At 49.3% G+C, this 16,066-nt stretch overlaps 1 protein-coding gene across 1 annotated transcript in view; it reads right to left on the bottom strand.

Moving 5' to 3' along the window:
• The window catches only part of GFPT1 (glutamine--fructose-6-phosphate transaminase 1), a 77,741-nt gene that overhangs the window by 27,919 nt on the left and 33,756 nt on the right, over positions 1-16,066 (bottom strand). Inside the window, 5 exon segments of the mRNA XM_030551978.1 lie at positions 1,254-1,315; positions 2,858-2,992; positions 4,714-4,772; positions 12,907-12,925; positions 12,927-13,033. Coding sequence (XP_030407838.1) covers positions 1,254-1,315; positions 2,858-2,992; positions 4,714-4,772; positions 12,907-12,925; positions 12,927-13,033 — 382 coding nt within the window.

Genomic DNA, 16,066 nt, shown 5'->3' with positions numbered 1-16,066 from the left:
TAGTGTAGATCAGGCCTGATACACCGAGCTTCAACAAAGAAACCTTAACCCTGAGGGACTGCTGTTCAACACTAATGTATCTAAACCAATTAACCTCATCCAGCTGGTTTTATTGAATCTCATTAACCAATGAATTATGAAGAAAGTGAAGGAGGCTGCAAGTTATAGGAAAAAATTCTGATCTCAGTTACACACTGACCTTCCCCAAACGAAAATACCAATTTAGCGTTCACCCTTTCCAGGAACAGAGCTAGACAACGGGATATGAAGGCAAAGGCTAAAAGCAACAAAGACTTAAAACTAGGGAAGATTCCCTAACATGAGCACTGAAATCCTGCACTTGCATGCTCAAGCCAGTGCTTTGAATGGTTATTACCCATTATATGCACCTAATGGCAGATACTAAAATTATGGTTTTCAAAGCTTATTAGGAATTTAGCCACACTTTAATTAAAATTAATGGGAATAGTGTGGCTAAATCTCTTGGTTGGCTTTTGAAAGTCTAAGTGTGGGATTTAGAGGTCCTATTAAGGCACTTGCATGATACACTTGAAAATCAAACTAACTCAATTTATTAAAAATAAGTAAAGTAACTAAATAAAAGGGGTGTCCCTCCAAGGCTTTAGGTGCCATTGCCATACATTACAAGTCCCCGACCCACAAATCTGACTTCTCTCTCCAAGGCCCACCTCCACAGCAGCCTTCACAAACAGATCTGTCTCGTGGCATGCCCCAAAGGCCAAGAGACCTAGGTTATTTCAGACCAGTTGTACAGGAGTATAAGCGAGATTCTGACCACAAATCTGGTATTGAAGTATTTCTCCAAAAGAGGCCTGTTGAAGAGTTTTGTGCTGAGATGGGGGAAAGAGAGGAGAAAAAAGTATGCAACACAGAAAATTAAGATTCTCACAGAGTACAGAAAGATCATCCTCTATGTTACTCTCCTCTGACTTATACACCAGCCATCATCAGCAAGAAGGGAAAGGGGATAATATATGGAGATATACCTATCTCCCAGAACTGGAAGAGACCTTGAAAGGTCATTGAGTCCAGCCCCTGTCTTCACTAGCAGGACCAGGTACTGATTTTGCCCCAGATCCCTAAGTGGCCCGCTCAGGGATTGAGCTCACAACCCTGGGTTTAGCAGGCCAATGCTCAAACCACTGAGCTATCCCTCCCTCCAAAAATATATTTGCTTTATTGTGATTAAAAGGGGAATACTGTCTATTGAGAGATACAATAGCAATCTTTACCTGGTGCCAACTGCTTGACCATGGTAATGGACACTTTTAAACACAAGGGCAAAAGCACCTTCCTGGAAAGAAAGGTGAAATATACAAATTATTGTACCATTTCAAACTACACTTACAGCCACATGTTTCAAACACCAGCATGTAACTTTCACCCATAAGAACATTCTTGTTCAACAAAACAACTGCCCGGTGGCACATATTTCATGGTCACTGATTATTTCGGGTGCCTAGTTTTGACTCTGTCCAGCTTAATTCTCTTGTTCTAAGCCAGTTATTTTTAAAAAACAGGACTCCCTGGTTAGGCTTAACTGCCTACCACTATAAAAGCTCTTACACCAATTCAGAATTTGGTGAGCTGACGTACTACACCTGCGTCTGTTCGCAAAATTGTTTGCCACTTGGAACACATACCGTGGAAAATCTGTGCATGGCCTCGGGCTGCTGCCATTTTCCTGGCATTCCATGGTTATTAACCTTAATTGTCTCCAGAACAAAATAGCACCAGGAGGAAGTAAACTACTCTTTTTACGCACAGGACTGTCCATAATATTAATAAAAAAATCTTAGGTAAACATACATGCTTTTCAAGAAAGTTTCCACAAGAGGTCAGCATTTCTTCCATTACTGGAGTTTTACAACCAACCACCCTTAGGTCCAGATTCAGCAAAGGAAACACAGGCTTAACTTTAAGTATGTCCTAATGACGTCAGTGGGACTCGAGCACAAGCTTAAATTCTGTCTTAAACAGGGATGCTCTCCTAAGACAGGGCTTTAGATTGTGACTTAGAGAAGAAATATATGTACTACTGCAAACACACACACTGTGGAGAGCCCTTTTGCTACCAATAATCTTATGCCTTTTTTTTTTTTTTTAAACCCCACACAATCCATACTTGAACTGTGGAACTCATTGCCACAATATCTCATGTCTATAGCCATGTCTACTCTAGAAGCACTTTATCAAGATAGGAATACTGGCATACTATACCAGCTAAGCACTGCTAGTAAGGACCCAGCCATACAAGCAAAGCTATGCTTTGTACCAGTACAGTAAAACCATCCCTGCAAGCGCAACCATCTTTCCTGATAAAAGCATAGTTTTGCTGACATAGCTGCGCCTCTACATTAGAGGCTTCTGCTAGCACAGCTAAGTCGGGCAGGGATCATACCTTGTCCCACTCCTGACTGACAAAGCTATGCCAGCAAAAGTTTACAATGTAGATCTGGCCTACAAGCTTAGCAGGATTAAACATTTACATGAACAATATCCATAGTTGCAGTAGATAAGAATATAAATTCTTGCACTTCACGAGATAAACCAAACACTGATTGCCTGGAAGAAACATCTCCGCACAGGTTATTCTTCAATTGTCCATTCTGGGATTTCTTGCACTACTCACTGAAGCATATGGAAGACAGACAGCCTGTTGGACTATACTGACCATTAGTCAGCTGAGTATTGCAATTCCAGTGTTCCGACTTTCAAATATTTTAGCATAGCTTTTATTTTCATGTGAGACACCACCAGAAGCATTGCCTCTGGGTCTAAAAAAAAAAAAAAAAGGTTTTAATCAACCAATTTTTAAAATTAATTACTATATTACCAGTTGCTGGATAACCCTCTCCACCAGGGTGGTGAAGCTAATGTCATCACTTTCGCGGTTGTCATACATGTACTTGACAAGCTTGGCAATGGTTTCTGTGTCGGTCTCAGACTCAAAATCATACCCTTTGCTTTCCTGAAAGCAAACCAAAAAAACCCAAGTTGTTGTTATCGTTCATTATTTGTAATGTCTAGAAGTGCTAAACCAGGATCCTATTGTGTTGGGCACTGTACAAACTCAAGAGAGATAGTCCCTGCCCCCAAAGAGCTCACAATCTAAGTGTAAAACAAGAGACAAACATTGATACTGACAGATAGAAGAGTACAAGGAAATAATGAGACAACAGCGGTCAGCCTGATACGCAGCGGGTTTCAGCACACCAGCACCTTAACTGTTATCAAGTTTTTTGTAGGTATCATGGAGGGTTTTGAAGGCGGACAGGGCGGTAGCTTTGCAGATGTTTACAAGGAGCTTCTTTTAAGCACTAAGGTGCTAGTTAGAAAATGTAACAAGTGGATGATGGAGGCTGGAATCATGGGCCAATCGGAGGTGGAAGTCGATAGTGAATGAAAGAGGATAGTTGAATGGAGCTAAGCAGTGTAGGGCCTTGAAAATGAAGACAATTAGCTTATGTCTGATGAGATGGAGAAAGGGGAAGCAGTAGAGGGATGACATGGTCAAAGTGATAGGCTAGAAGAATTATCTTGGCAGCAGCAGCATTCTGAACGGATAGGAGCAGATTCTGAATGGATATTTGTCAAGGCTAGAGACAAGAATGTAGTAAATCAAGACACGAGATGAGGACATTAGACACCTTGGTGGGAACAGATTCAGTGGAGTGCAAGGGGCAAAAACAGGACTGGAGAAGAACTCTAGACAGTGATTTACACAGGAAATTCAATATCTTAGAGATGAAAGGATGAGGCAGAGATGGGGAAGTAGCTGGAGATGCAGATGGGCTCAAGGTTTTTTGTTGTTAAGATGGAGAGACTAAAATGTGCTTGTATTGTGAAGGGTAGGAGACAGAGCAGAGTGAGAAATTAAAGGAAAAGAGTAAGGGATGGAATCAGAGTGGATGCAAGGGAGATCTGCAGATGAGATGTGATGGGGCTGTTCACTGTTAATGTAGACAACAGAGGAGAGTCTTGCAGGACACACAAAAACAGTAACTGCATAGACTGTCCCTATTTAAGCAGTTCACTAAGTAAGGAAAAACAATTCACACAAGAATTCATAAGTCTTATCAACCAATCTCGTGCACAACAAATATCTCCACAACAGTCTTCTTTCTTGTATAATCTGTCTCATGCTACCCATATATCAGGGTGCTGTGGATGTATGAAACTGGGTACAGGGCACGGGGGAGCTACTCTGTCAATAGCAAAGATCAAAGGATTATGGAGTCCTGTTAGCAGAATGGTCAGCTGGCAATGCAATTTCCATTACCCTCCAAAGGCCAGAGCATCAGAATAGATCCTTCAACCTGGAAGAGAAGATTCCCAACCTCATACACATGAAGGTATGATCAGTCCATGAGACTTGAGGGGTAATTTCCATCCCTTCAATTTCTACTCTCCACCCACAAACTAGATCTAAGCATGGGCAGCCATATGAGCTGAGTTTATGGCTATTTGAGATAATCCCATGGTCACCATGAAAGCCATAAAGTCTTCAGCTGTCTCAGAAGCATCTCCAGCTTTGAATGTTAAAATCACTGGGCACTATTACCATCTGTAGTTTCCACACCACAGTAGCAAGAAATGTAGGCAACTAATCAAGGACTTTGAGATTTAACCAGCACTAGGTGCCATTATAACTTTATTCCAGAGCTTAGACACACAGCTAGTTTTACTCACCAAAAATTTTCTCAGATCTTTGTAGTTGGTTATAATGCCATTGTGGATAACAATAAATTCTAGAGAGTAAAAAAAAAAAAGTAAGTGTTAATTCTAAAAGATATGTGAATATTTTACATACCTTAAACACCATATGAAGCATTTTATTCTAATAAGCATATTTACACAGTAGTAGAAGCATCAAAATAGTGATCGGCTTCTATAATTCACTGCAATTACCCTGCACAGATTGCTCTCTGTTAGCAAGAACTGTTCTAAACTGTATGCATTAATACCATCTAGGACACTGGCTCTCAAACATTTTTACTGGTGACCCCTTTCACATAGCAATTCTCTGTGTGCGACAACACCCCCTTTATCGACCCCCCATTTGAGAAAAGACGGTTACTCACCTTTGTAACTGCTGTTCTTCGAGATGTGTTGCTCACATCCATTCCAGTTAGGTGTGCGCGCCGCGCGTGCACGCTCGTCGGAAACTTTTTACCCTAGCAACTCCAGTGGGCCGGCAGGTCGCCCCCTAGAGTGGCGCCGCCATGGCGCTCGATATATACCCCTGCCGGCCCACCCGCTCCTCAGTTCCTTCTTGCCGGCTACTCCGACAGTGGGGAAGGAGGGCGGGTGTGGAATGGATGTGAGCAACACATCTCGAAGAACAACAGTTACAAAGGTGAGTAACCGTCTTTTCTTCTTCGAGTGATTGCTCACATCCATTCCAGTTAGGTGAATCCCAAGCCATACCTAGGCGGTGGGGTCGGAGTGAGAAGTAGCGGCATGGAGCACTGCAGATCCGAAGGCCGCATCCTCTCTTGACTGCTGGACCAGGGCGTAGTGGGAAGCAAAGGTGTGGACCGATGACCAGGTCGCTGCCCAACAGATTTCCTGGATGGGCACACGGGCGAGGAAAGCCAGCGACGACGCCTGCGCCCTGGTAGAATGCGCAGTCACACGGCCCGTAGGGACGTGGGCCAAGTCATAGCAGGTCCTGATACAGGACGTTACCCACCAGGATAACCTCTGCGAAGAAATGGGAAGCCCCTTCATGCGGTCCGCTACTGCCACAAAAAGCTGGGGGGGATTTGCGGAACGGTTTGGTCCTCTCCACATAGAACGCGAGAGCCCTACGGACATCAAGCGAGTGGAGCTGTTGCTCCCTGCCTGAAGAGTGAGGTTTCGGGAAAAAAAACCTGGAGGAATATCTCTTGGTTGATGTGGAAGGCTGAGACCACCTTGGAGAGAAAGGCCGGGTGTGGCCTCAGCTGCACCTTATCTTTATGGAAGACTGTATACGGGGGGTCTACCATGAGAGCCCGGAGTTCCGACACCCGTCTAGCTGAGGTGATAGCTACTAGAAAGGCAGTCTTCCAAGAGAGATAGAGTAGGGAGCAAGTAGCTAACGGCTCGAAGGGGGGCCCCATGAGCCGAAACAACACCAGGTTAAGATCCCAGGTTGGAGCAGGGAGTCGGACGTTAGGGTATAAACGTTCCGGCCCCTTCAGGAATCTAGTCACCGTAGGGTGAGAAAAAACGGAGCGGCCATCCCCACCCGGGTGAAAGGTGGAGATAGCCGCCAGGTGGACCCGCAAGGACGATATCGCCAGGCCCTGTTGTTTGAGGGACCAAATATAGTCTAAAATATTGGCCACCGAAACTTCCATCGGGCGGAGACCTTTCTCCACGCACCAACAGGAGAAACGCTTCCACTTGGCCGAGTATGTCGCTCTAGTGGAAGGCTTCCTGCTGCCCAAGAGTACCTCCCGTACCGGGGTGGAGCAGCGCAGTTCAGAACTGGTCAGCCATGCAGGAGCCACGCCGCTAGATGCAGCGACTGCAGGTCCGGGTGACAGAGAGTCCCGTGTTCCTGGGTGATCAGGTCCGGGTGAAGGGGCAGGGGAACTGGGTCGGCTATGGCCAGGTCCAGCAACATGGGGTACCAATGTTGCCTGGGCCACGCCGGGGCTACCATGATCACGCGGGCCCTGTCCCTGCGCACCTTCAGAAGGACCCTGTGGACCAGCGGGAATGGGGGAAACGCGTAGTACAAGTGGGTCGTCCACGGAATAAGGAAGGCATCCGCTATAGACCCGGGTTCCCTGCCCTGAAAAGAGCAGAACACCTGGCATTTCCTGTTCCCCCCGGACGCGAAGAGGTCCACACGGGGATAACCCCACCTCTGGAAGATCGAGAAGGCGACGTCCGGGCGAAGGGACCACTCGTGTGAGAGGAAGGATCTGCTCAGGCAGTCCGCCAGCGTGTTCCGTACTCCGGGGAGAAAGGAAGCCGTGAGGTGAATGGAGTGGGCTACACAAAAGTCCCAGAGTTGCATCGCCTCGTGACATAGGGGAGAGGATCTGGTGCCGCCCTGCTTGTTGATATAGTACATGGTCGTCGTGTTGTCGGTAAACACCGCGACACAACGACCCCGAAGCTGGTGACAGAACGTTTGACAAGCAAGGTGGACCGCTCTCAACTCCCGCATGTTGATGTGCAGCTTCACCTCCTGCAGGGACCACAGGCCTTGTGTTCTCAGGGATCCCAGGTGGGCCCCCCAGCCAAGATCTGAGGCATCCGTCGTTAGGGACACCGAGGGCTGGGGTGGGTGGAATGGGAGCCCCGCACACACTACGGACTGGTCTAGCCACCAGCTGAGAGAATCCAACACCCCCTGGGGAATTGTGATCAGCATGTCTAGTGGTTGCCTTGCCGGCCGGTAATGTGCGATGAGCCACGACTGGAGGGGCCTCATGCGGAGCCGAGCGTAACTGGTCACAAATGTGCATGCTGCCATGTGGCCTAACAGGGTTAGACATGTCCGTATTGATGTTAAGGGGGCTGCCCGCAATCGCTGAACGATCGCCGACAACGCCTGGAACCTTGGTAACGGCAGAAGAGCCCTGGCCACAGTGGAGTCCAGGATGGCCCCGATGAACTCCACCCTCTGCGTGGGGAGCAGAGTGGACTTGTCTACGTTGATCATGAGGCCCAAGGTAGCAAACAGGTCGGTGATCCTGCGGACGTGACTGCAAACCTGTAGCTCCGACGTGCCCCGAATTAACCAATCGTCTAGGTAAGGGAACACGTGGATACGACTGCGCCGAAGATGTGCCACAACGACAGCCATGCATTTTGTGAATACCCTCGGAGCCGTAGAAAGGCCAAATGGGAGGAGTGCAAATTGGTAGTGAAGGCGGCCCACCACGAATCGAAGGAAACGTCTGTGGTGTGGCCAAATGGCAATGTGAAAATAAGCGTCCTGCATATCGAGGGCGGCATACCAGTCTCCCGGATCCAGAGATGGGATAATGGTCCCCAGGGATACCATGCGGAACTTCAACTTCACTAGGTACTTGTTGAGCTCTCGCAGGTCGAGGATAGGCCTGAGGCCTCCCTTGGCCTTGGGGATCAGAAAGTAGCGGGAATAAAACCCCTTGCCTTTCTCGTTTTCCGGAACCGCCTCTATCGCTCCTTTGTTGAGGAGCATCTGTACCTCCTGCCGAAGGAATTGCTCGTGAGAGGGGTCCCTGAAGAGGGACGAGGAAGGGGGGTGGGAAGGAGGAAATGATATAAACTGCAGGCGGTATCCCGTCTGCACCGTGCGTAAGACCCAGCGGTCCGATGTTATTTGGGTCCACGCCAGGAGGAAAAACGAAAGGCGGTTGGAAAACGGGGGGGAAGGATCCATGGGGGAAACTGTTATTGCGCCCTCGGGCGTACCTTCAAAACGAAGGCTTGGGCCCAGGCGGGGGCTTGGAGGAGCTTTGATTCTGCCCCCCTTGGTTCCCCGAATGTCTACGCCTTCCATTCCTGCCGCGGCGCCTATTAAGGTCCTGCCGTTGGCGGAACTGGGGGTATGGCCTACGCTGCTGTTGCTGCTGTGGCCGGAAGGGTCTGCGCTGCGTTCCTGGCGTGTGCATCCCGAGGGAGCGCATAATGACCCGATTGTCTTTAAGACTTTTCAGTCTGGGGTCTGTCTTTTCTGAAAACAGGCCCTGGCCTTCGAACGGGAGGTCCTGGATGGTGTATTGGAGCTCCGGTGGAAGGCCAGAAACCTGAAGCCAGGAGATGCGGCGCATCGTTACCCCCGAGGTGAGGGTGCGTGCAGCTGAGTCTACAGCGTCCAAAGAGGCCTGTAACGAGGTTCGTGCAACCTTCTTGCCCTCGTCCAGAATGGCCGCAAATTCTTGACGGGCCTCCTGTGGCAGCAGCTCTTTGAACTTGTCCGCTGCCACCCATGAGTTAAAAGCATATCTGCTAAGAAGGGCTTGCTGATTTGAAACCCTGAGCTGAAGGGCCCCAGCCGAATAGACCTTGCGGCCGAGGAGGTCCATACGCCTGGCCTCCTTGGATTTGGGGGCTGGGGCTTCCTGTCCGTGGCCCTCCCTCTCGTTCACCGACTGCACCACCAGGGAACACGGTGTCGGGTGAACGTGGAGGTACTCGTAGCCCTTGGAGGGGACCATGTACTTCCTCTCGACGCCCCTCGCCGTAGGGGGGATGGAGGCCGGTGACTGCCAGATTGTATTGGCATTGGCCTGGATCGTCCTAATGAAGGGTAGGGCGACCCTGGTGGGAGCATCGGATGAGAGGATGGTGACGATGGGGTCCTCGATCTCAGAGACCTCCTTGGCTTGCAAGCTCAGATTCTGTGCTACTTGCCTAAGGAGGTCTTGGTGTGCCCTGAGATCTAGCGGAGGAGGGCTACTGGAGGAAGTGCCAGCCACCGCTTCGTCGGGGGAGGAGGATGAGGAGACCCCTGGCAAGAAAGTGTCCAGTGGGGGGTCCCCCTCAGCCCTCGCCTTTGTCTCAGGAGCAAGACCAGGGTCCTGCTGCTTCGATCCTTCCTCTCCATCAGGGGAGGGAGGGGGGCGAGACAACGAAGCCTCTGGCACCCTGTGCTCCGCCGTTGCAGGCCTAGCAGGAAGCTGTTGGGGGCCCTGGGCTTGATGGTACGCCCAGGGTGTCCAAAACCCCCACTGCTGCGGACCCTGGTCCTGTTGCGGAGGGTCCTGGAATAATGCCGCCTGTCTGTCGGTGCCCAGCGCATATACATTGTCCGCTTGAGATGACACCGACGTCTGTCTAGAAGGCCATGGCGGGGCCGACCGCGGCTGATAAGAATCTGCGCGGTTCGGCACCGAAGATCTTCTCGGTTCCGGGAGTCATAGCGGCGCCGGGATCGGGACCGGGTTCTGTCTCGGTGCCGGGATCTGGACCGGTACCGGCCGCTGCTTCGGTGCCGGGATCGGGACCTGCCACCGACGTGGTGCCGGGAGGTCGACCGGGACCGGGACCTGCCACCAGCTCGGTGCCGGGAGGTCGACCGGCGCGGTGAATGAAGGCGAGACTGGCTCCTAGATTCACGGTGCCGGTATCGACGGCTGGAGTCAGACCGTGACCGCCTGGAGGTCGATCGGTGCCGCGAGTGCGACCGGTACCGCCAAGGGGAGCGGTGCCGGGACTGCGAGCGGCGTCGGGATCTCAAGCGACCATGGCGTCGGGACCTCGATCACGAGCATGAGTCCCGAGACGGTGCCGTCATCATGGGCTTGCCCCTAGATGCTACCCGCACCGGAGGTACCGGGGGTGGCAGCTGAGTCGACTCAGTCAGGGCGATAAGGTCCCATGCCGAGGCGAAGGTCTCTGGAGTGGATGGGACCAATAGCTCAACCCCAGATCTTATGGGGGAGCTTGGTGGTACCGGACTCGACGGACCCGGAGTCGACGGTGCCGGTAGTGCCGCGGCCGATGTCGATGCCGGGCGCTCCATTCGAGTCTGCCTGGCTGGAGTAGCAGACGTTGATGGTCTCGTTTCTGCACCCGGTGCTGGGGAAGATCGGTGCCGGGGAGTCTTTCCGGTGCCGGTGCGATCCGGTGCCGGCGTCGAGATCACGGCCTGCGAAGCTGCTGGGTCAAGTGCCGCTTCCATTAGGAGAGTCCTGAGTCTCTGGTCTCTCTCCTTCTTTGTTCTGGGCTTAAAAGCCTTGCAAATGCGGCACTTGTCCGACCTGTGCGATTCCCCCAGGCACTTTAGACACGCGTCGTGAGGGTCGCTGGTTGGCATAGGCTTTTTACAGGCCGCACATTGCTTAAAGCCCAGCGAACCAGGCATGAGCCCGGTGCCGGGAAGGGCTACAGCCCAGGACCGGCGAACAACTATATACAAATACTATTTACACTACAACTAATTAACTAACTATACTTACGACTAACAACTGTAGTAACAACGGTAGTAACAAGGAGAGCTAGGGACATGGAGGACAGCAATGCCGCGCTCCACAGTTCCAACGACCGACACGGCGGTAAGAAGGAACTGAGGAGCGGGTAGGCCGGCAGGGGTATATATCGAGCACCATGGCGGCGCCACTCTAGGGGGCGACCTGCCGGCCCACTGGAGTTGCTAGGGTAAAAGTTTCCGACGAGCGCGCACACCCTAACTGGAATGGATGTGAGCAATCACTCGAAGAAGAACCACTGATCTAGGACTTATGCGATGCCTTTCCATCAATAAATCTCATTACAAGATGGAGAATTTAAGGTACAGAAACATAAGTGCCTTCCTCATTAGGCCTGTGTTAGAAGTAGAGCATTGAATAACCTGTTGAGAGCAAATATTTAAAGAAAACTCAATCTGTCATCTTTTGAGAGTGGTTTATTTAACTTCCATGGAATTTTAAAAAATGTATTTAATGCATCCAGCTGCCATTATGATATGCCGTGTATTAGTAAATACCAATTCCTATGACAATGCCTTCTTAGTACCATTGCATGCAATACAAAATAGAGATAATTTTCCTAATGTAAAAGATGAGAATCTAGGCCAGGCCTTCGTGTGTGCCATTACCTAAATTACTATACATGTTAATCACATCAGGTCTTAGTGCTCAGGACTTTAAACATGTACAAACCATTTTCCAAGTCAATGGCTGTATATTTCCGTTCAAGCATTCAGAATCACAACACATTTGAAGGAGTGGACAAAGTAGTTTTGCAGAAGTTTGTAACCAGAAGATTACTGAATATATTTATTATATACTTGTAACATTTTTATGTGCAGTGCTCATCTAAACAATATACAATTAGCGATGATCCTTTTCTACACGAGCTATTATTGTATCTCGCTTGGTTGGTTTGTTTTGTTTTACAATACAAAAATCAGATAGTTAGAGCCAAAAGTGGTTCTATTTCAAAATCATCAGAAACTGGTTGGTAATGTCTCCTGGAATTCTAAATATCTTGGGCTTTTTTTTTTAATCCAGTCAGTTTTCACTGAACCATCGTTTGACAACGCTTAAATCTCCCAGGATGAGCTTAGCAGGGATGGAGGATGGTCTTGTGTTTAACACATAGGACACAGAATAGGAGACCTAGGATCTATTCCCAGCTTTGTCACTGGCCTGCCGGGTGCCTTGGGCAAGTCACCTCTCATGCTCAGTTTCCCCGTCTGTACAGTGGGGATACTTTGTCAAGCGCTTTGAGATCTCGGAATGGAAAGTTCTGTAAGAGGTAAATATTGTTATTACCCAGCTCTTCCACAAACCACCATCTGTAAGTGAGAATGCTAACAATTATAGGTTCACCACAGTTCATAAAGTATTTTTAAGATTTGAGCTGGTGCATAGATAAGAGCCAAGCTGCCTTCTGCAGCAATACAAAGGACAAAGCAACCTTTACCAAATGACGGCCAAAAGAGAGAAATAAACAAAGAAAATTACATTATAAAAAACCCCATTTGTTAGCAACATCCCATTTATTATGATGGTTGGGAAAATACCTGTACAGAGTTTACTGTAGGCCTTGAGATCTTACTTTTGCAGTCAATATTGATTTACTGAAGTCCCGAGGCACCATCACAATGCAAATAATTAATACGACTGCCTCTTACTGCAAAAGTGATTCATCATCATCATAAAAAATAGTCTGATGCTGTTCTTATTGAAGTCAATGACCAAACTCTGGTGGGATCAAAAGGAGCAAGATTAGGATCATGGCTTGAAACAGAATAATGATTCCTGCGCCCCTGCCTCCAAGCACGTGCTCTCACAGAGGCATAGGCAGCACTGCACCAATGGAGTTTTAGTATGAAGTACTCAACTAAGTGGCAATTTGCAAGAGCATATTCATCGCTTAGAATTCCTAACAGCCATTAATCTCCCCATTCACACAAATAAATACTTGCCCAGCAGTGCAGGGTCTTACCATTATTTTTATCTGAGCGCGTGTGGGTGGCTATTGACGGGACTGGGCTCACCATGGGTAGCCCATCGGGTATGTGCGATGCCAAGATGTACATCAAACTCGATGTCCAGGTCCATATCCTGTTGTTCTGCAGATGGAGTTGTTAAAAATGTTACATTATCAGAAACCTGATCCAATTCACATTGAAAGCAACATAAGAGATGGGTCAGGCTCTCAGAGCGTAACAGGCAATGCAGTAAGTTACATGGAGACAAATATTCGAGTAAAAATATAATCCTAAAACTATTAGCACAAAGCAAGCAAAACATCAGGTATACAGTTATTGGGTACGTCTACACTACAGGGTAATTTTGAATTAACTTAAACCGGTTTTATAAAACAGATATTATAAAGTCAATTGCACGCGTCCACACTAGGCACATTAATTCGGCGGTGTGCGTCCATGGTCCGAGGCTAGCATCGATTTCCGGAGCATTGCACTGTGGGTAGCTATTCCGTAGCTATCCCACAGTTCCCGCAGTCTCCCCTGCCCCTTGGAATTCTGGGTTGAGATCCCAGTGCCTGATGGGGCAAAAATCATTGTCGCGGGTGGTTCTGGGTACAGCCTTACCCCTCCCTTCCTGAAAGCAGCAGACAACCGTTTCGCGCCTTTTTTCCTGGGTGAACTGAAAGCAAACGCCATAGCACAGCAAGCATGGACCCTGCTCAGATCAACAGCGCAATCGTGGACGTTCTAAACACCTCGCACATTCTCGTGCAGTCTATGGTGAATCATGAACTGCAAAGCCAGGCGAGGAGGAGGCAGCTACGGCAGCGCGGCGACGAGAGTGATGAGGACATGGACACTGAATTCTCCCTAACTGTGGGCCCCCGCGCTTTGGAGCTCCTGCTGGTAATGGGGGAGGTTCTACCCACTGAACGCCGATTTTGGGCCCAGGACACAAGCACAGACTGATGGGACCACATAGTTTTGCAGGTGTGGGACGATTCGCAGTGGCTGCGAAACTTTCGCATGCGTAAGAGCACTTTCTTTGAACTTTGTGACTTGCTTTCCCCTGCCCTGAAACGCCATAATACCAAGATGAGAGCAGCCCTCACAGGGAGAAGCGAGTGGCAATAGCCCTCTGGAAGCTTGCAATACCAGACAGCTACCGGTCAGGCAGGAATCAATTTGGAGTGGGAAAATCTACTGTGGGGGCTGCTGTGTTGCAAGTAGCCAAAGCAATCATTAAGCTGCTACTACGAAAGGTTGTGACTCTGGGAAACGTGCAGGTCATAGTGGATGGCTTTGCTGCAATTGGATTCCCTAACTGTGGGGGGGCGATAGATGGAACCCATATCCCTATCTTGGCACCGGAGCACCAGGGCACCCAGTACATAAACCGCAAGGGGGGTCACCAACATCCACGTGGGATGGCCAGGAAGGGTTCATGACGCTCGCGTCTTCAGAAGCACTGCTCTGTTTAAACGGCTGCAGCAAGGGACTTACTTCCCGGACCAGAAAATAACAGTTGGGGATGTTGAAATGCCTGTCGTTATCCTGGGTGACCCGGCCTACCCCTTGATGCCATGGCTCATGAAGCCATATACAGGCAGCCTGGACAGTGGTCAGGAGCTGTTCAACTACAGGCTGAGCAAGTGCAGGATGGTGGTAGAATGTGCATTTGGCCGTTTAAAGGCTCGCTGGCGAACGTTACTCACTCGCTCAGACCTCAGCCAAACCAATGTCCCCTTTGTTATTGCTGCTTGCTGTGTGCTCCACAACTCTGTGAAAGTAAGGGGGAGACCTTTATGGCGGGATGGGAGGCTGAGGCAAATCACCTGGCCGCTGATTACGCGCAGCCAGACACCAGGGAGATTAGAAGAGCACACCATGAAGCGGTGCGCATCAGAGAAGCCTTGAAAACGAGTTTCATCACGGGCCAGAGTACGGTGTGACTGCTGTGTTTGTTTCCCCTTCATGAACTCCCCCCCTTTATTGACTCCTCCTGTAAGCAACCCACCCTCCCCCTTCGATTACAGCTTGCTTATGGAAATAAAGTCACTATTGTTTAAAAAGCATGTATTCTTTCTTAAAGTCATTCCCTGTAAGCAACCCACTCTCCCCCTTCGTTTAAAAAGCATGTAATTATAAAAAGAGGAAGAGAATTAACAAGGTATCCCGGGAGTGGTTTGGGAAGGAGGATAGGAGGGAAGGAAAAGGCCATTAAGCACGTTTCAATGTAATGACAAGCCTTTTGGTTGGACTGTCCACAGGGGTGGAGTGGGCTGGTGCACAAAGCCTTCCCCCACGCGTTCTTACACGTCTGGGTGAGGAAGACATGGAACACGGTGAGTAATGAGGGTGGTTAAACATGGGCTGCAGCGGCACTCTGTGACCCCACTGCTCCTCCTGAAGATCCACCAGACGTCGGAGGATGTCAGTTTGATCACGCAGCAGCTCCAGCGTTGCATCCCGCCACCGCTGATCTTCCTGCCGCCACCTCTCATCTCAAGCCTCTCTCCTATCCTCAGGTTCACTGGCATCTTTCCTGTACTTTGCTACCATGTCCTTCCACTCCCTCAGATGAGCTCTTTCATTGCGGGTTACTTCCATGATTTCTGAGAACATTTCATCTTGCGTCCTTTTCTTCCTCCGCCTTAGCTGAGCTATCCTTGGGGATGGAAGTAGGGAGGCTTGAAAATGTGCAGCTGCATGAGTGGGGGGAAAATAGGGAGAGAAGGATATAGAAGATACATTTTACAGAACAATGGTTATACTCTTTCACAGTGAACAACACTATTCACCTTACATAGCACATGTGATTTCACTACAAGGTCGCATTGGAATATTTTAATATTGAGTGCCTACGGCTCTGGTGTTACAGATCAACACAGATGCAGGTCCGGGCATCACAATTCAGCTTGCATGCGTCATGGTAAGGCATACCTTCTACCTTTGCTGTTTCTTTCCTGTTAACAAGGAGCAGCAGACGCCAACCCCTCAATCCAATTCTCTAGAATTGCTTTACCCGTCCCCCCACCGCATGGCTGGTATCATGGAAGATCACTGCTAATCACCAACCTTTCTCCCCCCGCCCCACACCGTGTGGCTGGTAGCTGGGAAGACTCCTGCTGGCCAAACGCTAAAAAGCTCAGCATTATCCTTCCTCCCCTCCCC

This window comes from Gopherus evgoodei, chromosome 2, assembly GCF_007399415.2.
Source record: "Gopherus evgoodei ecotype Sinaloan lineage chromosome 2, rGopEvg1_v1.p, whole genome shotgun sequence".
Taxonomy (NCBI): Eukaryota; Metazoa; Chordata; order Testudines; family Testudinidae; genus Gopherus; species Gopherus evgoodei.
The sequence above is the reverse complement of the archived record's forward strand: the minus strand, read 5'-3'. Positions and strand labels throughout refer to the sequence as shown.